This window comes from Globicephala melas, chromosome 7 (genome assembly GCF_963455315.2).
Source record: "Globicephala melas chromosome 7, mGloMel1.2, whole genome shotgun sequence".
Taxonomy (NCBI): domain Eukaryota; kingdom Metazoa; phylum Chordata; class Mammalia; order Artiodactyla; family Delphinidae; genus Globicephala; species Globicephala melas.
The window spans coordinates 43,176,168-43,203,673 of record NC_083320.1 but is presented as its reverse complement, the minus strand read 5'-3'; the positions used below and the strand labels follow the sequence as shown (position 1 = coordinate 43,203,673).

The window sequence follows — 27,506 nt, the reverse complement described above, 5'->3', positions numbered from 1 at the left end:
AACCACTTTTTTGCATGTCAGTGCTAATGAAGGGACGAGGTAAGTAACACAACACACTTCACAAAACATCATCCAGTCCAAAAAGGGTCTAGAAAAAGCACAAAAGAGACAGTGGAACCATTTGCAATGTATTTGTGAGAGAAACACATTCATCAGTGAAAGACACGCAATTCTCAATGCAGTTACACAGGATGAGTTTTCAAATTATCTGATTCTCATAATCTCTGGTTAATGATTTGTCCGTTACTATTTTCTCTTCTCAATTTGAAAATTTTATGACTAAGACTAAATACCAGCTAAAAACAATACAGACAAGTGAACCCATTTAAGAAACATGCAATAAATTTCGGAGTTTGTCTACATCTACAATTAATTTCAACTTTTTGAAAAATAACAGGATTTACCTTAAGAGAGCTGTTAATAGTTTGGCTCCCTTGACAGAACTGTGAAGACAATTTCATTTACTAGTGACCGTGATGGAGGCAGAATATATTCAGCTTTGGATATTAAAGTTTAAACGGAAAACACTACTCACGAATTGGGAAAGTTTACTTCCTTCCCTTTGATATTAGCCAGTATCATAAAGCCATAACAAAGAGAAAAACTAATTCTCCCGAGAGAGAATTTGTCTCTAGCTTTCAATGGCTAGTGTGGAAGATGTAATAAAGAACACAGCTTTTATCCTCTGCCCAGATACAGGATGGCTACCTTCAATAAAGAGGTGATGTAATTCTATGTAAACTTAACTTTGCACTATTTCATAGGCAAACCACTGGAAAACTTCTAGCCACATTTAAAGCAGAGAGAACAAATAAGAATTCTCCAGAAGAGAAATATGCCAATCCTGCATGAAGCAGTTGCCTAAATAACTGTGTGATCTACCCAACCACCTATAACAATTGAGCACTGACTCTAGGCATGGCATTTGCTAGATGCTGCTAAATATTTGACCTTTCCCAAAGGACTCTCATTCTAGTTCTGATGCTTTTGGTATATCTGGATGTTTTTTATTTGTAAAACCCACTCTGTGGAGAGGGCCTTTCAATTTTACCTTCAATAAGATGCATGAAGCCCTTCAGAGTAACAGATGTTTCTGAATTAGGGAAAAATCCACTTGCTACCAACAGGTTGCAGCGAATTTGTTGGCCTTTCTTTTGTTTCCCTAGAAACACAGGATGTGAAGGAACAGAGTAGCAGGAGGGAGTCACAGGTGGGAAGGAAAAATGTCACCAGAGAAGATGAGAAAAATTCATGCTCTTATACTGCATTCATCTGTAAAAAGAAAATGTGGTTACATTATTACACTGCTCTTGTAAAACGCAGACTCATATATTTAACATTACTTGTGTGTTCTACAATGGAGTAGTAGAAAGACACATCCCCCGGCAAAAAACCACCATGGAATTAGAGGGCCTTCAGCATGTGCAATCCTTTCTCCTGGACTAATAGAGACCTTTTATGTCACCTAAGCTGATGGATTATTACTCTGCAGCCTGCTGGCTTAATTCTGTCCATTCATCCAAACTGCATAAAGCTTTCTGCTGTTATGCAAGTCTGGGGACAGAGCAACGTGGCAAATCTGCTCATGCAAAACAAGAGTGAGGCAATGCTGAGCTGTATGCCAGAGGGAGAGAGGGATTTGGGGGAAATGATGAATTTTCCTTAAAGGCCACTCAGCAGGAATAACAAACGAATGAGTTTCACGTAGAGGCTAGAGAAGTAGAATCATCAGAAACCCCTCCACCTCCCCCAGCAGGGCCCTTCGGAGGCAGTGAATTGCTCATCCAAAGGACACCGGCCTGCCACCGACTTCCTATCTTACTTCCATGCTGGGCTCTCCCCTTAGACCAGGTGCTCTCGACCAGGGGTGATTCTGTCCTCTGGCAACATCTGGAGACATTTTGGATTGTCATGACCGGGTGTGGAGGTGTGTGTGCTACTGGCATCTAGTGAGTAGGGGCCAGGGATGCTGCTATACATTCTGCAACGCATAGCACGGCCCCATAACAGAGAATCATTCAGACCCAAAACACCGACAGCAACACAGCTCTAGACTACAAGCCTCTTGAGAACCGAGTCCTTTTTTTTTTTTAATCCCGAGTACTCAATAGTGGGTGGTACATAGTGGGCTCTTAGGAAAATATTTTGGATTGAAAAGCACAATGAAGGTTTTGCCCCTATGTTTCCGTCTGGCTGAGAGTAAAATATGTAAAGATGGTGGTCTTCAGAGAGAGAGAGAGAGAAAGCAAGCGACCCTGGATTCAAATCCTGTCACTGTCTCTTACCAGCTGTGTGACCAGTCATGTTACTTAACCTCTAAATCCCAAAGTCCTCATCTATTCAAAGGAGACTGATAGTCTCTAACAGATAGATTTGTTGAAAGGATTAAATTATACAGCATATGTAAAATGCTTAGTAGACTAGATGGAAATAGCAGACAATTAATACGTGTTATTTAATATTTATCATTAAATTATTATCAGCTTTGTCCAAGCTTTGCCCAAAGGCCTCTAGGAGAGGAGACTGGTTCTCATGCTGTCCCAGAGGAAGAAGTTTACTGTACAGGGAAGCCAGACTAAACAAGCACTGAAGCCAGGCTACAGAAAACACTGGTGCTCTGTCTCTCAGGAGCCTGCGGTCCTCCTGCTCCTGAGGCGGCACCAGGCGCTGGCCCCAGGGCCCCCCGGTCCAGAGCTGCAACCTCCAGACATGGCCGAAACCAGCCAGCTCCTCGAAAGGTCTATTTCAGAGCACAAGCCCTAACTCCAAGAGTGGATGGATGCGGAAAGGAAATCGTGGCCAAGGCTGAGGACAATTTGGGACAGACAAGGTGGAGTCCACCCAATTCGGAGACTAATCCAACTTTAATTTTGTCTAACCAGTGCTCTGCCCATATTATAGCTCTTAAATCTTCTATGGGTTTACTCTGGAGATGTGTGTGTGCGTGTATATAAAAATAGATTTATTCTACAAATGAAATGAATGAAATCATCTGGAATGAAATGGATGGCTCCTGGGCAGGGGGAGAGGAGATCCAGAGCCACAAAACCATTTCCTGGCACTTATTTAGAGGAATTAAATTGCTCTCACAGTATCGTTCCGAGAGCACAGAGAAAGCGGTCATGCTGCATGCACAGATGGAGGGGACTAATCCATCTTATTTTCTCAAGGTCACAGGGCATAATGGTATGACAGAGTTGGAGCTCTGATCTCCAAATCCCAAACACAGGCCTCTCACCCAAAGGCTACGCTGCCTTCGTCTTAATAAACCAGAACAACACATACTCAGTGTCAAGTGCAAACAGCTTCTCTTGGGTGCAGGTTTTGAATGAATCAGAGGTCAGCTTTCTGTGGTGGGGCATTCCAGGAGAGTAGACAAGAACACGCAGTCCAGCGACACCCCAGGTGGATTCAAATATTCGTTCCCTCATTTACTAACTACTTCATCTTAGTCAAGTTTCATAGTTTTGGAGAGCCTCTTTTGTCTACATCTGTAAAGTGGGAAAAACAATAATACCTAACTCAGAAGGCTGTTGTGAGCACTAAGTTACTACCCGTGGAGTGCCTGGTACACAGTAAGTCCTTAACAAGTGTCACCTATTAATGATGGTGATGACCATGATGATGATGTAACTTGCTCAGGAACAGCAAAGGAGGAGAAAAAGAAGATCGCGCCGTTGTTTGGTTCTGTCCATCGATCTTACACTTTCTAAATAGGGCTTTACAGCTATTCCATTTTTGTGTAGGGCTCACAAAACACTTCAGAGCAGTGTGGGGAGCTACATTCCAACAGAGGATGCAACCTTACACAGGTACAAGGTTCATCTTTCACTCTCCAATAGGAACAGAACTATTGCGCTATTACACTACCTAAGCATTTTTTTTCAGCCTTAACAGGAGGGTGTAAAGATTTTAGCCTGTACTTCTTCAGGTGAGGGAAAAGGATAAGGAAAAGGTTACATACCAGAAACCTGAGTCTAAACAGATATTACTAATGCCGCACAAATGCATTCCCTGAACACAGGGATGCGCGACCCTGAACCCTGGGAGATGGCGTCCTCTCCCCTCATCCTGTCCTCCCTCCTGCATCGCTGAGCAGTCTGTGCCAGGCACCAGTGACGAAGAAGGGCCAGTAATGACTCAGAGAGGCTTTTCTTTAAAACATTAAGCAAATTTTAAAAAAATGAACTGGGGGGCTTCCCGGGTGGTGCAGTGATTAAGAATCCACCTACCAATTCAGGGGACACGGGTTCGAGCCCTGGTCCGGGAAGATCCCACATGCCGCGGAGCAACTAAGCCCGTGCGCCACAACTACTGGGCCTGCACTCTAGAGTCTGTGAGCCACAACTACTGAAGCCTGCGTGCCACAACTACTGAAGCCTGCACGCCTAGAGCCTGTGCTCCGCAACAAGAGAAGCCACTGCAATGAGAAGCCCGCGCACCGCAACGAAGAGTAGCCCCCGCTTGCCACAACTAGAGAAAGCCCGTGCGCAGCAATGAAGACCCAATGCAGCTAAAACTAAATAAATAAAGTAGATAAATTTATAAAAAATGAACTGGAATAGCTTCATGTGGAAAAGAGCTTAAAATTAAAACAGCATCAGCAAAAATCCAGCCAATCAAAATAAATAAATAAATAAAATCTTTAAGGGGAAGGATTTCAGGTTGACAGGCAAACAATACTATCTGACATACTGAAAAACATTCTCCCAAAGAAAGATGCACTCTTTTGTGGACAGCCCTGTTTCCATCCCTATCACGGTACTCATGACACTCTGCTTCACTCCTTGAACTTTTTACTCTTGGCAAAGCCCTTCACAGCCCCAGGTGCTAGCGGTACAAGTTAGTTCTCAAACATAAATCAGGTAAAGTGTTTCGCTGTGGCTGCCCAAGTCTCTATGACGACTGTATACCAAGCATTAGTCTCCTCCCTTCCTAAAAATAACAGCTCTTCACCCAGACACAGTGCTGAAACAACGGGACAAAAGGAAAACATTTTCTTATCAGAGAAATCCTAGTTCCTTAACGTATGAGATTTCTATGTGGACAAATTTAAGAGGCAGAGGGGGAGCTTTTAAATATTTGAAATGTCATTATTTTTTGGAAGGTGATGAAGGCCAGGAGTAAAAATCCTGGTGACGACGTAGCTTGTTTAAACACAGCAGGCTCCAACTTGTCATAGCTAATCTAAAAAACACCCTTCTGGGCTCTGCCAGAGGCTCCTTCTGAGAACTCACAGATAGGCCCAGGGTCTGCCAGGCACCCTCCCTGCCTCAGAGAGCAAACACTCAGCGTGCTGAAAGCATCCCTGTGTGGTACTCACCATGTCAAATTCTACGGCGCCCACTATCCGAGACACCTCATCAAACTCCTCAGGAGACATGGGAAGAAGGTTGTCTGTGGTCTGAAGTTGAGAAGGGTGACTAAAATGGGGAGAAAGAAACAGGAAATGTTAACATCTAGATTATGAAAGCAGTGGTGCAAACTTTGCCATTTCATCTTTGGCCTGTGACTGAATCACCATTTTAGATTTTTATTTCAGGGATGTGTATACATTTGTAAAATACATTTGAAAAAGGACAGATCTCGAGAAGTTCATGTCCCCAGCCCGGCCCCTTGGGAAACACACTGTATTCTAGAGATGTGAGCCAGATATAACCAGTCTGGATCCTGCACCGCTTCTGCCTGGGTGAACACGGGCACGAGCTTGTGCAGTTGTGTCACCTACCCTGGCCTGAGAAGCGCCAGAGAAATGTCTGGGGAGTCCCTCATCCCTACCTTGAGGTTTGTATGCAGATAAGGCTGCTCCAGAGGGTTTTTACATGAAGGCTACATCCATTCACCCCAAGACAGTGCTGCAGGCCAAATAACTGACAATGACTTTTCCAAAATTTTTTCTACCTTTTACAAAATGAAACAACAAAATAAAAGCAAACGGAAAAAAATGTATCTCAGTCATTACTTTGGCCTTTTCTAGATAGAAAAGAACTGCTTGCCCACTCTGATCGATTTTTGTTCATTTTATTTACACTTTTTCAAAATACGAGTTTGGGGAGAACTTATATGCCTTAAATACAACTTTGTTTTTTTTGGATTTTTTTGGTTTGCTGTTTGTTTGTTTGTTTTTATAAAGGCAATAAAACACTGATAGGCAGTGACACCAGGATCTCTAATTAGGATCTTTCCACAGGTCCATCTGTGATGGTGGCAGCAACAATTACAATGGAAAAGCAAAGAACAAGCATCTTCAACAGGCCCCAGCCAGGAGTGGGGCTTGTTTGAGGATTTTAAACATGTCACTCTTCTGTGTTCACTTACACTTCAGACACAGAAATCAGTTCAGTCTTGATATATCCTGTTCCTTTAGGGCCATCAAGTTCCATAGGCTCTGGGGCTAGAAGCAAACACATCACGTACACTTTCCGTTAGCAGAAATTACACAAGAACAATCAACTTTTTCTTTGATCAAGACTGGACTGTTTTCCTTGGCAGTCAGGTTAGACTCCCTGCCTGGGTCACCTGAAATTGTACTGCGAATGCAGAAACAACCAGATGAAAAGGGGAGGCACATTCAGCACAGAAGTCAAGCTAAGACGGTTCTCTTTCCAAGGCTTGAAATCCTACAAAAGTTTTATCTGGTTTATGGTCCTGGCCTGGTTGGTGTAATAAACGCATCTGTCAGGGTAAGCCGGGTGCATCTAAAGTAACGGTGCTAACGTTGAGACTACTGATCCTGAAAAATCATTAAGTCTGTTGGTGCATTCCAAACCAACTTAGTCTAACTTCCACTTTCTCAAATGCGGTTCAATGAAGACTAAGCAGAGGGAGACCCGTGTGCTAAACTTAGACCTGCTCTCAGTGATGTGACCTAATAACTTACCAGGTCACCATGAAGGGACCACTTCACTTCGCCCGGGCCTCCATCTCCTCAATTTCAGGAGCAGGCTGACATAAAGCAGGTAAGCATCACAGGTCCTACGTTTTTCCCCTCCACGTAGAAAAAGTAAAAATGTAACAACTACACACGACCAGAAATGGACCTTCTCCAACACCCCTAAGATCAAGAACCATTTACTCCTTTCTTACGATCTGTATCAGGCCAAACAATGTATTATGTTTCAACTGCGCTGTGTTTATTAGAAAGCCTGCTTTTACCAATTCAAAGGAAGGGGTGGGCTAGTGACACGGCATGGGGGGAGTCTGTGCTGACATCTTGCACCGATAGGAAGGCAAGGGCAGTGTGTGGGGTTAACGCCTGTCTCCCGCAAACCTTTGGACTAGGTGAAGGGAGAACACAACCACAGGAACGACTGGGCTGTGCTATAACTCATCAGGCAATGCTTGCACGCTCTGCCCACTTACCTTCCTTTGGCCTGGAGTAGTACTTTCCAAAGGCATGGTCTTTATCAATATTTGGATACAGAAACTTCAAGGGATTCTCTGGAATATTTTCAGCGGCCATGACTTTGTAATTGCGAATAATGTCAGGGAAAGTAACAGCAGAAAGTTCTTTCTTTGTGTAGGGTTCAACCGCATGGAAGCAAGATTCTAATAGGAAGAAAAGCAAAGTGAGTCCCACAGAATATCCCTCAACAATAGAGGAGAGAAACAAACACTGCAGAGTTTATGGATTTGACAGAACCTGGTAAGAACTAAACACAATCTAGGAGTTACATCACAGAGCATGTAATTGCTTTATTCCTAAATAGATTATTATCCTTTCTTTAAAATAGGAAAAATAAAGGCCATCATTACTTTCGGTAATATTGCATTTGTCATTATTTACTTAGATTTGTAAGTCTAGCCAAAAGAAATTTATTAAATACCTTTAAAATAACTAATTACTAATTGGGTCTTCTTGGCTCAAGCCATAGATTAAGTTACTAGAAGATAAACTCACTTTGTCTTTCTTTTCATATTGAAAAATGAAAATAAACAACAACACATGGAAAACAACTTTTTAAACAAACCAAAAAGAGACCCTATTTGCTGTTTTTTTCTCTAATCCTTAATGTAAAAAAACACAGTTTAATTCACTCCTGGTCTTAGTCCCAGACTTCACTGGAATCCTGCTTCCTAACTGATCCAGGATTTCACTTTTGGGGCACACACTCCAGAGGCTGCTGTCAGGTGCTCTGGGGACTCTGCTCTAGAACTTCAGACCAAAGCTTTGTAGCTGGTGTGGCCCTGCTTTAAACTTTCCAGTTGCCAATGGTTTTCATCTTTGCCTGGTTTGCTAGTTCCATCTCTCAGCAAGTTCAGGAAGAACTACCGGGGGAGAAGAAGAAAAGGGCAGGCTCTACCATCTACTGTCCTCACTGGGCTCTAATCCCAGCTCTCCTGTTTTTTTACCAGAAGAAAAAAAAAATAGAACAAGAAAAGTATCCTATCTTTTTGCATCTTCTAAACTGAAAGCATAAGTCACTGGAACAAATCAGTTTTCCCTCCAATCCTTCAAACAGAGCAAACTACAAGCAAGAGTGAAAAGTCACCAGTTTGTCTTTATCACTTTCTTGTCTCCACTGAAACCTGTTTCTCATTCCCCGGAAACCTGTTTCATAACGCGTAGGTTTTCAGAATTGTTTTTGCCATGGATGCACTTGGTCAAATAGAAACCCAAGATATAACCCAGATAAACGTGCACGAGCCTTCTCTGTCAGAAGGCAAGGTGACGGGCTGCACCCAGTCCCAGGACCCCTCTCACGGAGCCTGCCCTCATCCGTGCACCTCCAACGTGGGGTTCTCCTCCATGGGTCTGGAAGCTCACGCCTGTGCACTGTGGGTTTCCTCCCAATAAATGACTGCCAGTCATACTGACTCGCATCTTTCACCTACAGGTGACATACCTGACAAAAAGGAAAGAATGTGGCCTTGTCTTTAAAAAAAAATCATTTGCACAATATGTTCCAGGCAACGAATCCCAAATAGCCCTTGGTGATGTATTAAATCCTACTGGGGAAGCTCAGCTGGGGATAAGTGGAGGAGCTGCGACTGTATGTCAAAAGCTCATCATTTGTATGAGTTGATTTGCAGAGAAGAAGAAGGGCTTGCACCCACATTTTGAATCGGTGTGTGTGCAGGCGCCTTGGCTTACCACCTCCATTCTGGGGCCGCTCCACCCATGTGAACGTGATGGCCCCTTCCCGGCAGCTCTCACTGAACCGCAGCAGGAATGTCCCCGGCTGCTGGTCCTTCAGCAGAGCCCGCTCTCGCTCCTTGCTGATAAAGCCCACGATACACCTGCACATGGAAAGGGATTGATGGAGGTACTCTGAGGTTCAGTCATGACTGTAATTTTCACGTTCACTTACAAATCAAGATGACTGCAACTTGATACAAGAGCACAGGATAGAAATGTATCAACTATTTTAGATGCTTTAAAATCTATTTCATCGACACTTCAGGAAGCATTTCACTCGTACATATATATGCTGAAGTCCCAAAAAAGCTCACTAACATGGTGCCCGTTGGATGCTACTGATGATCAATAAATACTTGCTGGATTAATGAGCCTTTCATTTTCACCTGGGGATTCTGAAGGCCATGAAAATGTCTAAATTCATGCATCCTTTCTAGTGAAGAGAAAGGCTCAGACAATCCATTTTCATATTCTAGACCTCTGACCAAGTTAAAGTCTTTGCTGAAATATCAACTGACCCTGGGAAAACATTAGAAACAATTTACCGAGTCAAAAAAGTTTTTTCTTCCTTACCTGGAGGCAATAAAGCAGGTGCTCAAGAAATTTTCGTAGAATGAATGAAGGCATGAATGGCACTCAGGGTTTTTAAATTTAGCTTTGAAAATGCATATACATATACTACGAAAATATAATTTTAATCTTATGAGGGTCTACTATCGTGAATGCCTGAAGGGACAGCCTGCAAGCATCTGTTTCTGTGAGATGCACCCAAGTCTTGCCAAATAATGAAGTCTGTCTGGGTCAGGCCTATCTCAGCCTTGCAGCAATGGAGTGTGTACTCAACATAGGTTTCAAAAATACATCTATCAATGGCCCTTACCCATCATTCCAGAGACAGAGCAGGTGTTTTTTAATGAGTTCAAGGATGCTTTCAATCCAAAGCCAGAAAGGAAAATTTTTATCATTTATATTTTCCTGCAAGTATACAGATGCACACATTAGAAACCAAGAAATCCAAAACAGTGACTTAGCATGTCTCCTCCCGCCATCGGGTTTTAGTTTGCAAAGACTGCCCAGCTGCCAAAGCTAGCACTGCCCCCTACAGAGCCGTCACTGCCCTCTTACCAGCTTTCAGACACCAACCTCTCCATTTCCTGAGCCAGGCTCTGCTTCCCTCTCCAAACATTAGCGACCCAGCCAGGGAATGACCTCCAGCATGATCCCAGAATACCAGTTGCCTTCACACTATCCAGTAGCGTCAGCTTGTCAGCACTGTCTGGTGACCCTAGCGGGGTCTGATTATTCCCCCCAACTGGTCTCACTGCTTGAGCAGGCTCAAGACACCCCCTCCAGCCCAGCAGGCCGTCTACGCCGGCACAGACCACACGTTACTCATGGACGGAGCTAAAACGCTGCCAGGCCAGAGGTCAGTGTGAGCAAACAGAAGACTCATTTCGGATATGAGAGAATGTTATCACCCAGGCAGGTGCTTCCTGTCAGACTCGCACTTGGAGACTAACCTTCAGCGCGCTGAAGGAAAGTAAACAACTTGCCCTAGGGGTTCCGGGGGCCAGAGGAACACGCCAAAGCAAGCACAGTGCAGCCGGCACCGCGGCGAGAAATCCGAGACCCTCAACAGAGAGCGGAAAGCACTCACAGTGTAAACTCCAGACAGCACCCACCTTACAGAAGCGAGTCCATGGAATAAGCCCATCAGGGCCAGCACTGGGCCCTAGACAAATAAAAATAAGTTTTTTAAGGAAATGGAAATCAATTCTGAAGCTTTGGCTGGACTGATGGCTGTGGTATTTGCTCTCAAAGAGCCAACACTCAGCAAAGGAAGGTTGTGTGTACATAGTTGATATTCTCAGATACACTAATACAATCACTTGTGCTTTCTGGAGAAGGCTCGATTTGGTCCCCCTTGTGCGATATCATTTCCCATTGCTTCCCTCTCCCTCCTTGGCAGGCTCCTCTCCCGGTGACCCTGAGGAATTTTTTTCAAGTTCAAACTAAGACCAAGATCACCCCTAGGTGATCGATTTAACTGACACTTGACTTTACAAGATTATTTTAGATATTAATTAGGCATTTCCCTCAGCCCTCCTCCAAATAGGACACAGGCTCAGGGAGGTCGATGCAAATCAAAAGCCCAGTGAGAGAAATGAAAGGGGAAGGAAGCCTCGGGGTTACCAGCTACACAAATTGAAGAAGCCATAAGAGGTGGTGAGCCTGACAGCTCTCTTCACGGAGAACCCCAAATAAGCCATTGTAGGCAGAAAAGATATCTGTCTTAACTCTCACCAAATAAGGGAAAGGAATAGGAATGACTTCGTACTTATTATTAAATTGCACAAGACTCTCACTGTGACAGCTGCATGGCCAAGAGAAGGCACTGCTGAGAGCCATTTGGTTAGGAAAAGCCTACTGGTGTTTGCAGTACATGCAGTCCTGCTATATAGAAAGCAAATCTGGCAAAAAGGTGACCATGGATTTTTTAAAAAATAGTTCAGATAGTCCCATTCATTGAAGATCTGACCTTGAGACGAGTAGGTCTTAGGTTTGCTTAGTGTGGGAAACTAATAAATCCATGACATCAGCCACTGAAAGGGAATTCTCTATCATGGGCTGCACCCTGCCCATCAGGCAGTGCTGGTCACGGGCATCCTCCTGATGTGGACAGTGTCTCCTCACACCTGGGCCACCTGATGTAAGAGACCTGGGCGTGTGCTGCGTGGTGGGCAGCCCGAGGACCTTATTCTTACCATGTTGGGGGCTTGCTGCTTTTCTCCCCAAGGTTAATAAAACTTCATATTTCTCAAAGAATTTAAGCCACAAGTAATATATTTTACATAATTTAGACATCTTTCCCCTAGGAACCCTGCTCAGAAATGTTCATATGAGATAATGGGGAAATGATTCATTTAAATCTTTTATCAGGTCTCTATCTCCTTCTAAGGTGAGGCATCCTTCTCACTTAGCTATAATAAACTGCTGCTGGAAAAGCCAATAGATTTTAACACTCTCCTACCTTGGACAAAATAAAGAGGAAAGAGGGGGAAAGGAGCAAGTCAAGATATTTTATGAATTTCAATTGTTAGTTACGTAAGAAGTGAATATGCTCATACCAAGAAGTTTCTCTCCCAGCATGTTCAGCTGGTCCACATTGAGACCTCTTTTGGTGACAGAAGAAAACTGCCAACTCAGCACCTCTGAAAGCTGAGACCATCGTGCACAAGGCGGGTTCAGGAAGAAGGACAGATTCTAGAGAGAAAACACCCAGAAGCTAAGGGCTACTGATGAGCCACCAGTCACAAGCCTGGCACTGAAACATGGATCTCAGCCAAAGTTCAGCTCTCATCTATGACACACAGATGTTTTCACAGCTAAAGAAGAGAAATCCTCATTATTTGCAGATTCACTATTTGTGAATTCATCAGCTCACTAAAATTTAATTCCTAAATCAATATTCATGGCATTTCTGCAGTCATTTGCAGATGTACCCAGGCACACAGCAGTGAAAAGTCTGAGTTGCCAAACATGTATGTTTCCAGGTGAGGTCAAACAAAGCTATGATCTGCCTTCCTATTTCAGCTCTCATACCATACCCGAGTGTCTTTTTTGAGGTCTGTTTAGCGCCACGGTTTTTGCACTTTCGTATGCTTTTTTGTTGGTGATTTCATTTTTAACATGGCCCTCAAGGGCACGGCTGAAGTGCTGTCTAGTGTTCCAAAGTGCCTTACTAAGAAAACGCATGTGATATACAAGCTTTGTTCAGACGTGAGTTATAAAGCTGCCTGCCATGAGTTCAATGTTAATGAATCAACAAGTATATTAGCTAAGGGATCTTTAAACAAACAAGGTTACGTATTGACCAGCAAATGCAAAGATTGTGCCAGAGGCTCATGGGAACCTAACCCTGTGTTTCCCCTAGATGCAGTGGTTCAGTATCTGCCAACTCAGTGTTCACAGCGACTTTAAAGGACTTTAAGTACAGTGAATAACCAGCAGCAACTGTAATTACTCAACCATATTAGAGTACCCACACTCTAAGAATGCAGCAGGCTTATTTAGCATATATACATTTTTTAAAAAGCATAAAAATAAAGGACCTCTTCCACAGTAAAAGCTGTACGAAATCATCCGTTGCCTGAGCTTATTCACATGGAAGGAAGATCATAATTCTCATTTCTAATACATACACATGCTTCGCTTTTCCAGAATTACTCCGATCCTTAGCAATGCCACTTGAGTTGTGCCACTTTTCCTTCAACATCTGGCCCTTAGGGGCTCTTTCAGATATGCAGAAGCTAGAGCATGAGGTCTCTGGTTAACCCCTGGTACGAAAGTAGATGTGTTTTCCATACCCTGGGTTCTGCCACCAGCATGTTGTACCACAGGATGGAGGCCCAACCACTCGGGAGCTGGCTGACATTGGAGATCACCACGATGGGCAGAGAGGCCGTCTAGAAGATGACAAAGACCTTGAAATCATCTGAATCACAGAAGCATCACCTTCAGACCACTATGCAGCCTCTCAACTAAGCGAGGGATTCCTGTACATTTGCATTATCTCTTATATTTGAAAATTAAGAATGTAAAGTTACATTCTTTGGTTTGTAGTTGAATATGTCTTTGTTATATCTTTTCAGTTAAGAAATAAGTTTCAATGCTTCATATAAAAAATTAGCATAGGACATCTCAACTGGAACATTTAGCTTATAGTACCCGAAGGTTAATTCAGTTCTCTAGCTGCCCGAACGATTAAATTAACATCAAGATAGTACTGGCTGAAAACAATAATCTTTTTTAGCAATTAGGTAAATACGTCTAAAATAAAAAATGAGAAATAAAAATACACGTAACAGTTTAAAATAAAAATAAAGTCTTCCACATCTGGAACATGTAAGTCTTACCTCAAGGTCAATGACCAAACCAGGCTGGCACAACTGGGTTTCAAAACTAAGGGAGTGAAGCTCTTCAGTAACGATGAGAGGACCCTTAAAAGAGAAAAGGGAAACAAAAGGAATATAGCGATTCATTCACTGATCTTGCAACTTGCAAGAGCCTACTAAGCATTTTTTGCAAGAGGCTGCAGACAGCCTGAACCTAACCAGCTGCAATTCAGAAGAACATTTCAATTTTTGAGCATCTATCCCAGATTTCATTATCCCGAGTATCTCACTGTTCTCTCAGAGATCAGATTTCAGGTTTCTGATATTATGGCAAGGGATATGGATTCAGGGGAAAAAAGTGTCGACAGGGAAACAGCAACTTCTAATGGGTTTATTCATGACCTAAGGCATCCTGGCCCTCAGCCCCTTCTGAGGGTGTGTGCGGGCTGCACACCTCAGGCTGGCATGGGGTGGAAAGTGTACACGTGTTCCAGGTGTGATTATCTATCGGGAGGGCTGATTTGCATAAGCCTGGCTGGTCATAAAGTGCCTTGGTATGGGTAGAAAGGTTATATAGTGTTCAAAGTACCTTCATACATATTATCTTACACGAGCATCACAACAATTTAGAACCAGAGAGATGTGGCTGCCCTCCCTGCTCACAGGAGAGGAAACTAAATCCTCGGGAGGTCACAAAGATAGTCAAGATCCAAACCAGGGCTGGTCAGGCCCGGGCCGGTGCCTGTCCCACTGTTCCACACGACCTCTGCTGGCTGTCGTGGGGAAAGACAGCACGCGTGCCACGCAGGCACAAAGGACGACGAGCGGTCCAAACCAAAGCAACTCCAGGCATTCTGTCCTCTGCCCATACTTCATATCTGAAGGCATCACAAACACAGCTCCTCAAGGACTGGCTGTGAAAATGAAACTGACAGAAGGATGATGCACTGGGTAGGGGACACGTGGCAGGAAAACCCTCTCGGCACACATCGTTTTTGGCAGGGCAGTCAATGAAGCTGGCCTCTAGTTCTAGCTCTGACAGTAACTCCCTGTGCACCCTTAGCTAAATCCTGCAAACTTCCTGTGGTCCAACTTCTTTACCTGTGAAATGTGAGTAACACAGTAGCCCACCGTACCTACTCCGCTGGGCTGTCTGTTGAGGGTCCCATAAATTCATGTGCAAAATCACTTGACAACCATAAAGCAGAAGCACAGAGTGGTTTCACCGTTATGACAGATACACCATGTCCCAAAGCTTGTCCACTGCCCTTCCCTGCCGGGTCTTCCTGCTTCTCACCCCTCTGTGAGATGTCCCTGGCCCCCAGGGCCACAGAGCCAACCTCATTGGACAGACCTGCTAGTTAGAGACCAATCACAAGAGAGAAAGATTCACCTCGTTGGTTCTGGCACCGGCGTTTTTCTGTTCTTTCAGTTGCTACAAAAAAAAAAAAAATCTTAGTAAACAGTACCATAATCATCAAAGTTGCTATTTTCGTCTACAAATCAAACCAAAGTGGGGACTTAGAAAGAATGAAGGAAGTGAAATTATTTTCAGAACGCAGAACAGGAGGTGAAGTGACCCTTGTGTGGGTTCATGAGGGAGAGTGCCTTTTCCCATCATTCTGACAGCCTGCGAACACCACAGGGTTGAGAAGATCCCAGGGAACAGCACCCTGCTCCCTCCCCCAGGCTAGCTTTTCCCGAACCATCCCCCATCACCTTCATTAGCTGTCGCATGCTCCCTGGGCTCAGGGCACAGCTTCTCTTGCCTTTCCCTCCGCAGAGTCTCCCAGGCCTGTGACTCAGGCCTCTAAGACTGCCCTCAAAAGGACTTCAATCACGCAGGTTCTAAGGGAGTAACCTGGAGCCTCCAGAGCAGCTCCGGACACCCTCAGACTCCTGGGTTGGACCGAGGCTCTCACACGAGGTCTAGCTTCCCAACTATGAGTTTGCGGGTTCACGAAATGGTTGCCAATAAAAAAAGGATGCTTTGAACCTCCCTGCAAGCTCCAGCCCAGGAATTGCGCAGGGCTCAGCACCAACGCACCTACAGAACAACTGGCAGCCCCGATTTTCAGGGAGAGAGGAGAGAAAGCACCACCCACTTAAACCCCTTTGCTGATTTCCACTGCCCGGTGCCCGGGCCCTACTCCTCCGGAGACAAAGTGCTCGAGACAGTGGTTGTGGGCAAGACCCCAGGAGGGAGGTGGTGAAGAAGGGGCCAAAGAGAGACTCCTGGGGCCTGCCACGCTTGGAGGGGGAGAAGGAACGGTCAGGATGTGGGGCAATAATGACCTCTGGGAAAATTCCAACAATCTAGAATGGGTAATCACTGAGGTCCTGGAGGAATCATGTACAGATAGCTTACGTGCACACTGGTTTATGGAATATTTGACTGAGATCACTACCCCCCAAAGAAGGTATCTCTGAGAGGAAGACTGGCAGGAAACAGAGTGGACAGTCCTGGGATAAGGAGGGGGGACCAAGATTCCCCAAGTGCTGCTGAAGCCACCGGCCATGAATTCTAGGAAGCCTTCTGCTAGGGGGTGCCCTGCCCATCACACAGGGCACCAAGTGCCACTCGATCACAAATCAAGTCCTAATAAACCAGACACAACAGAAAAGGGGGAAACTGATCTCCCTACCAGGTGTCGGAACTCTGCCGCCAGACTTCCATTGGTGGACTCCTCCATGTTCATCACCTTCGTGTGAGTGCCCAAAATGTTGAACTTTCGAAACCTAGACAATACAGGGTACAAATACTTAAAAGGCTGGGAACTGTTAAACCAACACATAAACAAACAAAGCGATCGTAAAATATAGCACAAAGTACTTCACGTACCCTTTCACTGTATTTCTCTCATTCACATCTCTGCAAAAAAAAAAAAAAAAAAATATATATATATATATATATGATCACATGTGTATTTAAAACTTGAGATAAGTTTTAACAAAAATATAAAAGTACAAGATCAATAACAAATAATGGGGCTGTTCAGCCCTTTCATTCACTCACACAGTCCCTCAATCAACCCGCACCAGCAATGCCAAGTTTTGCTGAGTGACCTCGGGCAAATAAACTGTCTGGGCCTCACCTTTCTCCACTGTACGTCATGCTAACAGCACCAACCGTACAGGACACTGGGAGAAGGAAACCTGTTACCGGGTAAAGAGAGCACAGAGCACACCCTCAGTAAACGTAAGCCTGAGTTATGGCTATTTGTTGAGCAGTTACTCAGTCGGTGCCTTTCCGGGGCACCGAGCTAAGCACTGGGGACTGAGCAGAGAGCGTTGCTCTGTGGCTACACAACTCAGAGGACCTTCCAAAGTGACAGCTCGATCCTTATTTTTGTTCTGTTATTTTTAACGCTTTCAGAGAAGTACTTGAATGGTCAATTATTTGGGAAAACTATCAAGTTTAAGTTTTAAATCTGAGGTTAAAATCTTGAGAGACCTGTATCTTATATAAATGTAGCGATAACGTCGTCATGTTCTGGACAAATAATGTATCTGTCAGGCGTAGGCGAAGGTTAGAGATCATTAGCTCACTCATAGTTAAATGAGTTAGCTTCCTTTCCTGTCTCAACTAGAAGTTCAATGCTTTTGTGAAAGAGAATCACCGTCAGTTGTAACAGTGACCAATTTTCCCATCTGGAAAAAAAAAAAAAAAAGAACTTACACTTCATAACCACGGAATATTTCTAATGACCAAGAAGCCAGCCTTGGCATATGACAATTAGCTAACTCGACACTTCACCTGGACTTCATCACTTCCCCCCAGCGTCCTTTTCCTGCCCCAGGACTCCAGCCAGGACCCCACGTGACATTTGTCATCATATCACCCTAGCCTCCTCTGGTCTGTAACACGTTCTCACACGTTCCTTGTCTTTGAGGTTTTTGACAGTTTTGAGTATCACTGCTCAGGTGTTTTAGGAATGTCCTTCAACTTGAGTTTCTCCAGTGTGGCATCTCAGTTTTTTAAATTGTGGTAAAATATACATAACAGAAAATTTATTATTTTAAGTATTTTAAGCATGCAGTTCAGTAGCATTAATATACCCACATTTTGTGCAAAAAAAGAAAATTCACAATAAAAGAAATAGTGTGATACAAAGCCACCTTGTCAAAGCTAAGAAGAAAACTCAGAACTGGAACAGACAGAAAAGACAAAAGAGCAAGAAAAAACTGAAAGAGAGACTGAGTTAAGCAGAGTGTGGTAAACTGTAGTGGCCACAAAACCTCTACAGCTTTTCTTTTCAAGAGGCAGAATGTATTTCCCTGTCCCTTGAATCTCAGGGGACTTTGACTTGCTTTTCCCCACACAATGGACGGGAGTGGTGTCGTACAAGTTCCAAGTCTAGCCTAACAGGCCCAGCACGCTGCTGCTCTGATCCACTTGGAACACCGCTGCCGTATGAGAAAGCCCAGGCTGACCTCTTTGAGAGCCCAACAGAGAAGGGCCCAGTTATCCCAGCAGAGACAGACACATACAAGGCCATGCTAGACCGCCCAGCAACAACCAAGCCAGCCCAGACCAGAAGGACCACACACAGCCCACAGCATAAGAGAAATTAATAAGTTTTAGAGTTTAAGCCACTAAATTTTGGGGGTTTTATGCAGCAAAAGCTAACTGATACACAGAGAAACCAAAGATGATGGGAGAAAAGCAAAGGCAAGGCACAGACTATGCTACAAAGAAGGCTATAGTTACAGGAATGGAAAGAGACAAAAAGCCAGAGGAAAATGACTTGGATTATCATAAATGGTTTTGAAACTTGGTAAACCAGAATGTTACACACACCAACAAAAGCATTAAATATATCAAGGGGGGATGGCAGGGGCTAAGCCATCTTGTTCCTTGATGTAAGTGCTTAGGTCACTGATAGTTCAGGTCCAGGGACTAAGGACAAAACAGGATGGGCCTGCTCCATTTAGACCCCATGAGAGATGCTGCCCATTCCTGGGTTCTTACTGCCCAGAAGAGACAAGTGTGAGGCCAGCAGGCTCCACACAGGCCCCCCAAAATGCTGTCAGCTTCACTCCGGAAACAAGTCCACACTGGCTGCAGAATCATGGTGGCCTGGAGTTTGATCAAGGGCCCTTCCTCTAGGGCTGGCCTAGGAGGAGGGGTGGTAGCTGCTTGGAGACTTGATCATTACAAGCTCATATGCATAAAATGCACTCATTCTTTTGTTCACTTATAGTCTAAAAAGCCACAAGCACGTTGATACCAGCTCTAGGGGATGCTCCCAACATCCAGAACAGGAGCTATCAATTTAAATGTGCTGGGATCACTTACAAACAGCCCCAGTGCAAAAGTCTATGTTTAGTTAACAAAACCAGCAATTTCAACAGTACGTGTACCTTAGATAATATTAAAGATATCTTACTTATCAAATAAGACTTTGACTTTCAAGTTATAATTCAGCTCTTGCAATTTCACCAACAATCTGCAAAGAAAAAAGTCATAATTACTTTTAAAAATTATCTGTTACCATTTATTTATCATGCCAATTCCCTACTGATGAACATTTCAATAACCCCCACCCACCTCATGCAGTTTTTGGTTATTACAAACAATGGAAGTGACATCCGTGTATGTCTACTTGGATGTTTTTAAAGTGTATTTGTAGGATAAATTCCTAGCTGTGAAACTGCTGGGACAAAACTGTAACATTAAGTTCTGACACACAGCAGCACTGATTTTATATTCCCACCAAACATTAGTGAGGGTATCTGCTTCTCTGTATCGCCTCGCCAATGCTGAGTTTTATCAAAATTTCTATTTGGGGCTAAAAATAGCAAACACTGCCCTTTACTAAAACTTGTATCTAATGCTTATTCTGCTGGGAGAAAACAAAAACTATCACCCATAATCAGGAAAGTGAAGGTCACATCTATAATCACCCCAGGGCAGTGTGGAGAGATGGAAGGAGCCGTGGGCTGACACTCAGGTGTGCTCTGCTCTGATGAGCTGGAGAGCTGGGGAAGAAGCCCCTCACTGGTTGGCTCCCTTTAGTGAAGCAGATGATGGGATTAGATTTCTCCTCCTGCCAGCTGTGAGTTCTGGGACCTCACGGGTGCTAAAGCGTGGTGCTGTTCACTGGCAGCCAACAGGCAGCACCTGTGGACCTAACTCAGCAGCACCCTGGAAAAAAGGACGAGGGCCAACTCTGACGGCAAGTGCAGCTCTTCTGAGTCCAGCTGCTCACCAGCGGAGGAAGAGCTAAATGAATGCAGCCATGCAATGGAAGAAAGTAAAGCTGTAAAAGCTGTACGTTCTAACATGGGAACACTTCCATAACTTATTATGAAGGAGAAAAACAGGCTGCCAAAAAAAAGACAGCAGAACCCTCGTTTCTAAAAATGAAATACTGTATGTCATATATATTTGTGTGTCTATGCATGAAAAAAATATGTGTAAGTACAATGTATTTATTTATATATTTATGTAGACATGGGCAAAATTCTGGGAGGACTGACACCAGGCTGTTTACCATGGTGGTCTACAGATATTTAGATCACATACGACTTTGAGAAATCTGAGGAAAGCTATGAACACATTCAGCAGAAAAATGTACCTGTCATAATTCCACATTCACACACACTGCATACATTTTGGGGGGAATGTAAAGCTCAGGTTATGAGTTTATGCTCAAGAGGGGATGAGGCTGCTGGGAACTTCTACTCTCTACTATATGCAGGTCTGCAATTTTGAATTCCTATTTACAGTAAACATTCATTACATCTATAACTGGAAAAAAATCAGGGGGGTGTGTGTGTGTGTATACACACATATCTCTTCTATTTCTAGTCTGAATAGAAAAGACAAGACTCTTAGATATTCTAAATAAGAATTCATATTAAAATGCCTACTGCAAAATTACTTCCTCTAAAGCACCATATATAACAGTGTTGTGAAAGGAAGCTGGGGTGCAAACTTTGTGATAGGAGGTGCAGGGTCTTTTCTTTATTACCTCAACTTCACAGTGAATTGTACTCCAGTCTTCAGGACCAATGGCCTCTGAGGATGAGTTGGCATGCAGGGCTGTCTTTCCACCACAAATGAGCTGTAAATTCCCAGCAAAGGGTAAATTAGCATTTCCATTAATGCTGAGGCAGTAAAAGGTTATTTTCCCTAAAGAGGAGAGGGGGTTAGAGAGCACAAGCCAAAAAAAAGTTTGAAAGATTCTAACAAATTGGATGAATAAAGTGAGGTTTTCTAGTCAGTAAAGAAATCCCCAAATCTACTGCACTCAACAGAATCCTAGTAACTGCAGTGAACTGTGATACTCTTCAACAATGAAAATTCTGAACGGGATTCTGTTCATTTACAAATTTAAGAATCAAATTTGCTAATTAGACTTAGTGTGGTGATCATTTCACAATATGTACAAATACCAAATCATTATGTTGTACATCTGAAACTAATACAAGGTTATATGTCAATAACATCTCAATTTAAAAATAAAAATAGGGAAGTCCCTGGTGGTCCAGTGGTTAGGACTCCGTGCTTCCACTGCAGGGGGCATGGGTTCAATCCCTGGTCAGGGAGCTAAGATTCCACATGCCTCGTGGCATGGCCAAAAATAAATAAATAAAAAAAAAAAAACAAGATAAAAATAAATTTTACTACAGTTGAAAGTGAACCATGTACCATATTGCTTACCACAATTTGAGACTGACATTTTAACATCCTTTGGAAAATTGATTTTAAAATTGTTTAGTAATATTTATTATCTAATAAACATTTCCAAACATTAAATTTAATTTTAAAAAATAATGAAATTTGCATTCTAAAACCCAAGTAAATGTCCTCGATTATTTCAAAATCCAACATCTAGGCATTCCTGTTTGGACATTAGCCACAGGGAACCAAAGACATTTTAATTACATTAGCATTTAAAAAATTGCAATATGGGGCTTCTTCCCTGGTGGCGCAGTGGTTGAGAGTCCGCCTGCCGATGCAGGGGACACGGGTTCGTGCCCCGGTCCGGGAAGATCCAACATGCCATGGAGCGGCTGGGCCCGTGAGCCATGGCCACTGAGCCTGCGCGTCCGGAGCCTGTGCTCCGCAACGGGAGAGGCCACAACAGTGAGAGGCCCGCGGACCGCAAAAAAAAAAAAAAATTTACAATATGAATTCTACTTAGTGCCATTTGTTTACCTACTAAGCATATCTGAAACACCTACCCATGGGCAAGGTACTATGTAAGGCCCTGGTGGGGGAAGAAGATGACAAAGGCACATCTCTATCTACTAGGACCTTTCAATTTACAACAAAGAGAACAGAAATACACAGACAATGATATAATAAAATCCAGAATGGGAGAAAAATAAAGAATGAACTATGCAGATCTGGAAGGGAGACAACATCTGCCTGGGAACTCTGGGAAGATTTCATGATGAGATATAAGGTGAAACGTTCAGGATGCAGTTTCGAAATGAGGTACAAGAGAAGAAAGCTCTGAGGCAGAGAAAATACTGTTGGGAGAGGAACGGAGAAGCAAATATCCAGGGTAGGCACGAAGTCAAGTCTGCCTGGAAATGGGGCATGTATAGAAGCTAATTCTGGAGTGGCTAGTGAGGGCCAGGCTGTGCAGGTGCGGCTTGGGTGACTGCATGCGGGGCTCCCCTGAGATCAGCAGGTGGCAAAAAACCTGATTGAACTGTGCTCTGGGAGAGCACAGGGTCACAGGGACAGGGAGGAAGGGGCTTGGGAGGGACCATTTGGGAGGCTACCACGCCAACAGGTCAATAGAGAGGATTTGAGAGCTTGAAATGTGATGAGACCATGGAATAGGAAAGAGAGGACAAATATCATCAGGTTAGACTAGACAGGTCTCGTCACAGACTGGCCACAGGGAAGGAGACTGGTAACCCATCTAAACGGTCACAAGAATGACAGGCCAACGACATAAGCAAGGAATTCGGGAAGACCTGATTCGGGAAGCCATAAAAAATTTTACATAACCTATTAAACCCTTCTAAATTATCTGAATTACCAGAAAAATTTTCCTCTGGGTAAAATAATTGCAAAAAGTGCAAAAACATCTCCCTCAAGTTACCTCTGAATGAGCTGCTGGAAGAGGCTGAAGGTGCGGTCCCATAACGCTTGTTTGTTTTTTGTGATAGGGTCATGTTCATAGGTGTATTTCTGTTCCAACTCCTCAAGCTTTTTAAGCTGCTGACGAACCTGCTGCAGACTCTCTGCCACTATGGTGAACCTGGGAAGGTACAAGCCACAGGGGTCTCCATCAGAAAGCAGCCTGGATTAAACAGAATCACGGAAACCAACAAGTACTTTTTACAGACAACACACGACGTTATCTGCCCAGCTCTGAAGTGCAGGGAGAAACAGAACAAACCTGATTTGTGTGAAAAAACTAATATGCATGAACGATTACAGCCCAGATTAAAAAACTGCATCCCACTGAGATGGCCCTAAGGAGAGATGGGTAGGGGTGGAGGCTGCTAGGGAATCTGTGACTTCAATTGAGCTGTGAGATAATTGGGACCTAAAGGGACAGGGCAAAGGTGCAGGGGGGACAGAGGCAGGGGACACGACAAGGCAGATGCTGTGGGCAGTGATGTGTGGAGCAGTGAGGGGCCCCTGCAGATCTTTCTATCAGGGCAGTGACACTGTGCAGAGAGGAGCAAGAGAGCAGCCTGGACGCTGAGGAAGCAAGGCCAAGAGGGGATGCAGGCCGGGTTAGGAGGAGACGAGGGAACAGAGGTGACTGTGTCACTGAACTGAAAGGAGAAGGCAATGTGCGCAACCTAGACACTCAAAATATATGCACAGACTGAGGGGAAAACCTAGTGACTGCTTTCAGGTTCCTCCGTCCTGACAGGAAACCACCAAAGGCGATGCAGCCTCCGAGCCGCGTCAGGCTGTGGAAGTTCATTTTACTGGCCTGGAGGAATGACAGAAGAACCTCTATTCCCCAGTGAAAAACATCTCCTTCACTCGGTGTTTCCATTCCTTGAATCCAGTTCGAAGCACCAGGAGCACAGCCCATGGCCATGAAATGAGAGGCAGGATAACGGTGGGTGGGTGAGTTCCAGAGGGATTCTAACCCGGTGATTCCCAACCTTGTTCAGGCCACGACACACAGGAAAATGCCAACAATCCTTGTACCACACAGCTGGGGGTACTGAGGGGTATTCACATCTCTGCAGGAGGCTCCTTGTGGCCTAAGGTGACCATGGGGGCCCCAGACAGCGGGGGGCCTCGCTGGGCACCTGGGGGGCTCGGAGGTCAGCATCTCACAAGGCTCACGGGGACACACTGGGCTGGGGAGCTCCATTCCTATCCACAAAAAACTGGGATATGGAATGGCAACTCACAGAATAAAAATAAATGGCTGACTATTGTGAATTTTTAAAAACAGCAATCCAGAAAGTAATCTCATGAGGTCTCTGGTCCTTGGGCCCTTCAGAACTGTTCCAGGCCACCCCCCGCTCCTACCCACTGATTCTACTGCTTCCATCCCCTCTGCTCAGTTCTGTCAGCCCTCCCCTGGACTACGCTAATAAACTCAGAGCAGACCAACTGGCCTTTCTGTCTCTATTCTATCCTCAGGCTTCAGCCAGAGTGACCTAAATAAAAAATCAGAGAAATGAACCTCCACTTAAATAAAAGGCCTGCCCGGCTCACCAGTATCCACTGGGTAAAATCCCGGAGTTCCCAGCACAGTACGGGAACCTCCGTGACCAGGCTCCAGCCTCTTGCCAGCTCCATTTTCTTCCTTCCCTCTCTGGCACCCGACTCTCTAGCCATCCAACATGAGAACTGCGGGCCCCAGCTCATGCCAGCCTCCCCTCCCCTCTGCCCCATCCACACTCTTCTCCTTCCTGGTCTACATGAAGTTTTCCTATTCACTCTCGAATCCGTGCAAGATCACTTTGTCTCATTAATCTTTCCTGGTGACTCCTTCCTTCATCCTCCATGAACTCTGGATGGTCTCCGTTGGAGCCCTGGCAACCTTTCACTGAACAGTTATTACCACGCCCATCTCCCGCCTCCACACTGAGAGCTCCTTACTGGCAACGACCAAGAATCATTCACCTTGTGTCCCAGGTCCTAGCCCAGTGCCTGGCATACAGCATTTCATAAGTATTTACTAGACGGATGACTGAAATGTATGGCCCACAAACTATTATTTCACGTAAGCCTGTAAAATGCCCTTTTGTTTTTAAAACCTTGGGACTCAAGTTGTTAACTGTGTTGTGTGATGACCATGTCACTGGTGTGTTGGCACAAATGACATGTCCCACGGTACACATACAGCAGGGAGAGGAGTCCTCCAAACCATGCAGGATGTGGCTGAACGTGGCCACAGGTGTGATTAACACTGTGCTTTTCAAGTGTTTCCAGGCCAAGAAGCAGTTGGACTACATCAAACTCTAAACCAAAGGTTTGACAGAGTCCATTCAACTAACACAGCTGGAACGTGCACTTTACGAGTTTATATGGTTAGCCAGTCAGCTGCCAATGTTCTGCTTCGGAGGATCTTACCAGTTCTGCAGCTGATCAAGGCAAGCATTGGGGGGTCCCCCGATACAGGCACTCTGCTGTCTCCGCTTCCATTCCACAAGTTCATCATTAATCAGGGCTTTCTGGGTAAGTTCGGTGGCATTCAACAACTCTATTATTTTGTGAACTACTTCCTAAAGGGAGAGAAAGAGACAAAGCGAAATAAACTCATCTTTAATCACTGAATTTTATTCTTTCATCTCAACTGGGTTGCTCTAAGTGAAATGGTTATAAAAATAATTTTGCCTCTATTCCAAACTTCAAGTCCATTATTTACAGTCTGTGACAAAAGCGACACGTTATTCTGGAAAGTGAATCACTACCTTTCTCTTATTGTCAAGCATTAAATACATCTTCTGGAGTAACATCTGTTCCTGTTTCTGATCATTCTTTGCCACACCATTGGTTTCATGTTCTGTGAATTGGGAGAGACAGCAGATAAATATAAATATAAAAGAAGACAAAACCAACTGAAGCCAAGATTTACATCCATTTAGGAAAAATATGATCCAAACGCTATCTGGAGATACGTCAAAGCTTGGTTTTTCTTCAATCATTGTTGAACAAAACGGTAAAAATGGCCTAAGTACAAAAACCGGATCCACTGAAACAAAGTCCTTGTTTACAATGACTCACATAAACGGGAAACAGTACTGTCTGGTTCTTAAGGCACTGTCAGAATATTACCTAAATGAATATAAGTGACAAAATTCACAACCTCAGTTAAAAAATAATTGATACAAAGCATCTCTGTGGCTTTAAAGAGAAGCAGACAATTAGGAAATTGTAATTGAGGTTTCTTTCTCTCATACTTCTTTCAAATTCTTACTAATAATCTCTCCATTCTACCATGGTATCCTCCAAATGACTGCTAGGGTTCCAGCAGCATCCTGCTTGCTCTACACAATGCACACTTCTGGATTATTTTCAGTGGACGTCCTGTCATCATTAAAAACGAGCAACAACAACAAAATCCGAGCGAAACTGCTTTAAAACATGTGAAAAATGCTGAACTTCCCCTGTGGAGTATACACATGGAGCTGGAATATTTGGAGGAACTTCAGTTATTAGGGCAGGGGAACCCCACACACATATCCGTCTATGTCCATCAGTGGGCTAGGCACAGTAAATAGAGTGAATAGCACGTAACCAGGATGTATTAACTGGGGGCGATTTTGGCCCCCAGGGATCACTTGGCAATGTTTGGAGACAGTTTTGGTTGTCACCACTGGGGACCACCACTGGGGATAGTTCTACTGCCACCTGGTGGGCAGAAGTCAGGGATGCTGCTAAACATCTTACAATGCACAGGACAACCCCCAAAACAGTTATCAGCCCCAAAATGTCAATAGTACTGAGGTTGAAAAACCCTGGCCTGGGTCACCAAGAAGCCAAGACTAGCAATTCAGAGTCTTAAAATGTTTGGTAAATATGAAGGAGTATCTGCCTTTGTTATCTAGTGTAGGTAGAAAAAATAACAGGCAATGGACACCGATTTAAATGTTAACTCTTACCTCTGTTCTGCAAGGTTTTACATTTAAAGTCATATTCATCCTGTAAATCTTCTAGGGTCTTGATTTCATGCTCTATACACTACAAGTAAAGACAGAAACAAGTTTTCCACCATACTTAGGACAAAGACTTTAGGAGACAGATTACTGGTACTATAGGACCCAGAAAACCATGGATGCAATCCTGCTCCCTCAAAGATGGATTAGACTTGCAAAATTCTAATCACATGTATGAAATAACTTATATCTCCTTAGCTAGTACATAAGAACCGTTTTATGAAAGAAAATATATAGCTATTTCTGGACTGGGCCACTTGATGCCTACTTTAATGAAGTAGATCTGGCAACATGCCGTCTGAAGCACAAAGTCAAGGCCGCGCTGGTGTGACCCAGAGGCCCACAGGAGAGCCGGCCCCTCAGCA

The 27,506-nt window shown here is 44.1% G+C and overlaps 1 protein-coding gene across 3 annotated transcripts in view; it reads right to left on the bottom strand.

The window, feature by feature from the left end:
- Positions 1–115: 115 nt before the first annotated feature.
- Positions 116–27,506, bottom strand: part of STAT1 (signal transducer and activator of transcription 1) — a 42,380-nt gene continuing 14,989 nt past the window's right edge. For 2 of the 3 annotated variants that reach the window (XM_030847730.2, XM_030847731.2), the window contains exons 7-25: positions 27,088–27,166; positions 25,897–25,988; positions 25,556–25,707; positions 23,103–23,261; positions 21,012–21,104; positions 19,425–19,484; positions 16,877–16,906; positions 16,680–16,773; positions 15,428–15,469; positions 14,056–14,139; positions 13,507–13,605; positions 12,268–12,403; positions 10,822–10,871; positions 10,020–10,114; positions 9,095–9,240; positions 7,363–7,548; positions 6,319–6,394; positions 5,324–5,423; positions 116–1,272 (exon numbers count right to left, since the gene is read on the bottom strand). In XM_030847730.2, coding sequence (XP_030703590.1) covers positions 1,258–1,272; positions 5,324–5,423; positions 6,319–6,394; positions 7,363–7,548; positions 9,095–9,240; positions 10,020–10,114; positions 10,822–10,871; positions 12,268–12,403; positions 13,507–13,605; positions 14,056–14,139; positions 15,428–15,469; positions 16,680–16,773; positions 16,877–16,906; positions 19,425–19,484; positions 21,012–21,104; positions 23,103–23,261; positions 25,556–25,707; positions 25,897–25,988; positions 27,088–27,166 — 1,788 coding nt within the window. In that variant the 3' untranslated portion in view covers positions 116–1,257. Of the gene's footprint in view, positions 1,273–3,285; positions 3,492–5,323; positions 5,424–6,318; positions 6,395–7,362; positions 7,549–9,094; positions 9,241–10,019; positions 10,115–10,821; positions 10,872–12,267; positions 12,404–13,506; positions 13,606–14,055; positions 14,140–15,427; positions 15,470–16,679; positions 16,774–16,876; positions 16,907–19,424; positions 19,485–21,011; positions 21,105–23,102; positions 23,262–25,555; positions 25,708–25,896; positions 25,989–27,087; positions 27,167–27,506 lie in introns of all 3 variants that reach the window. The other variant, XR_009564583.1, reaches the window with a different exon arrangement.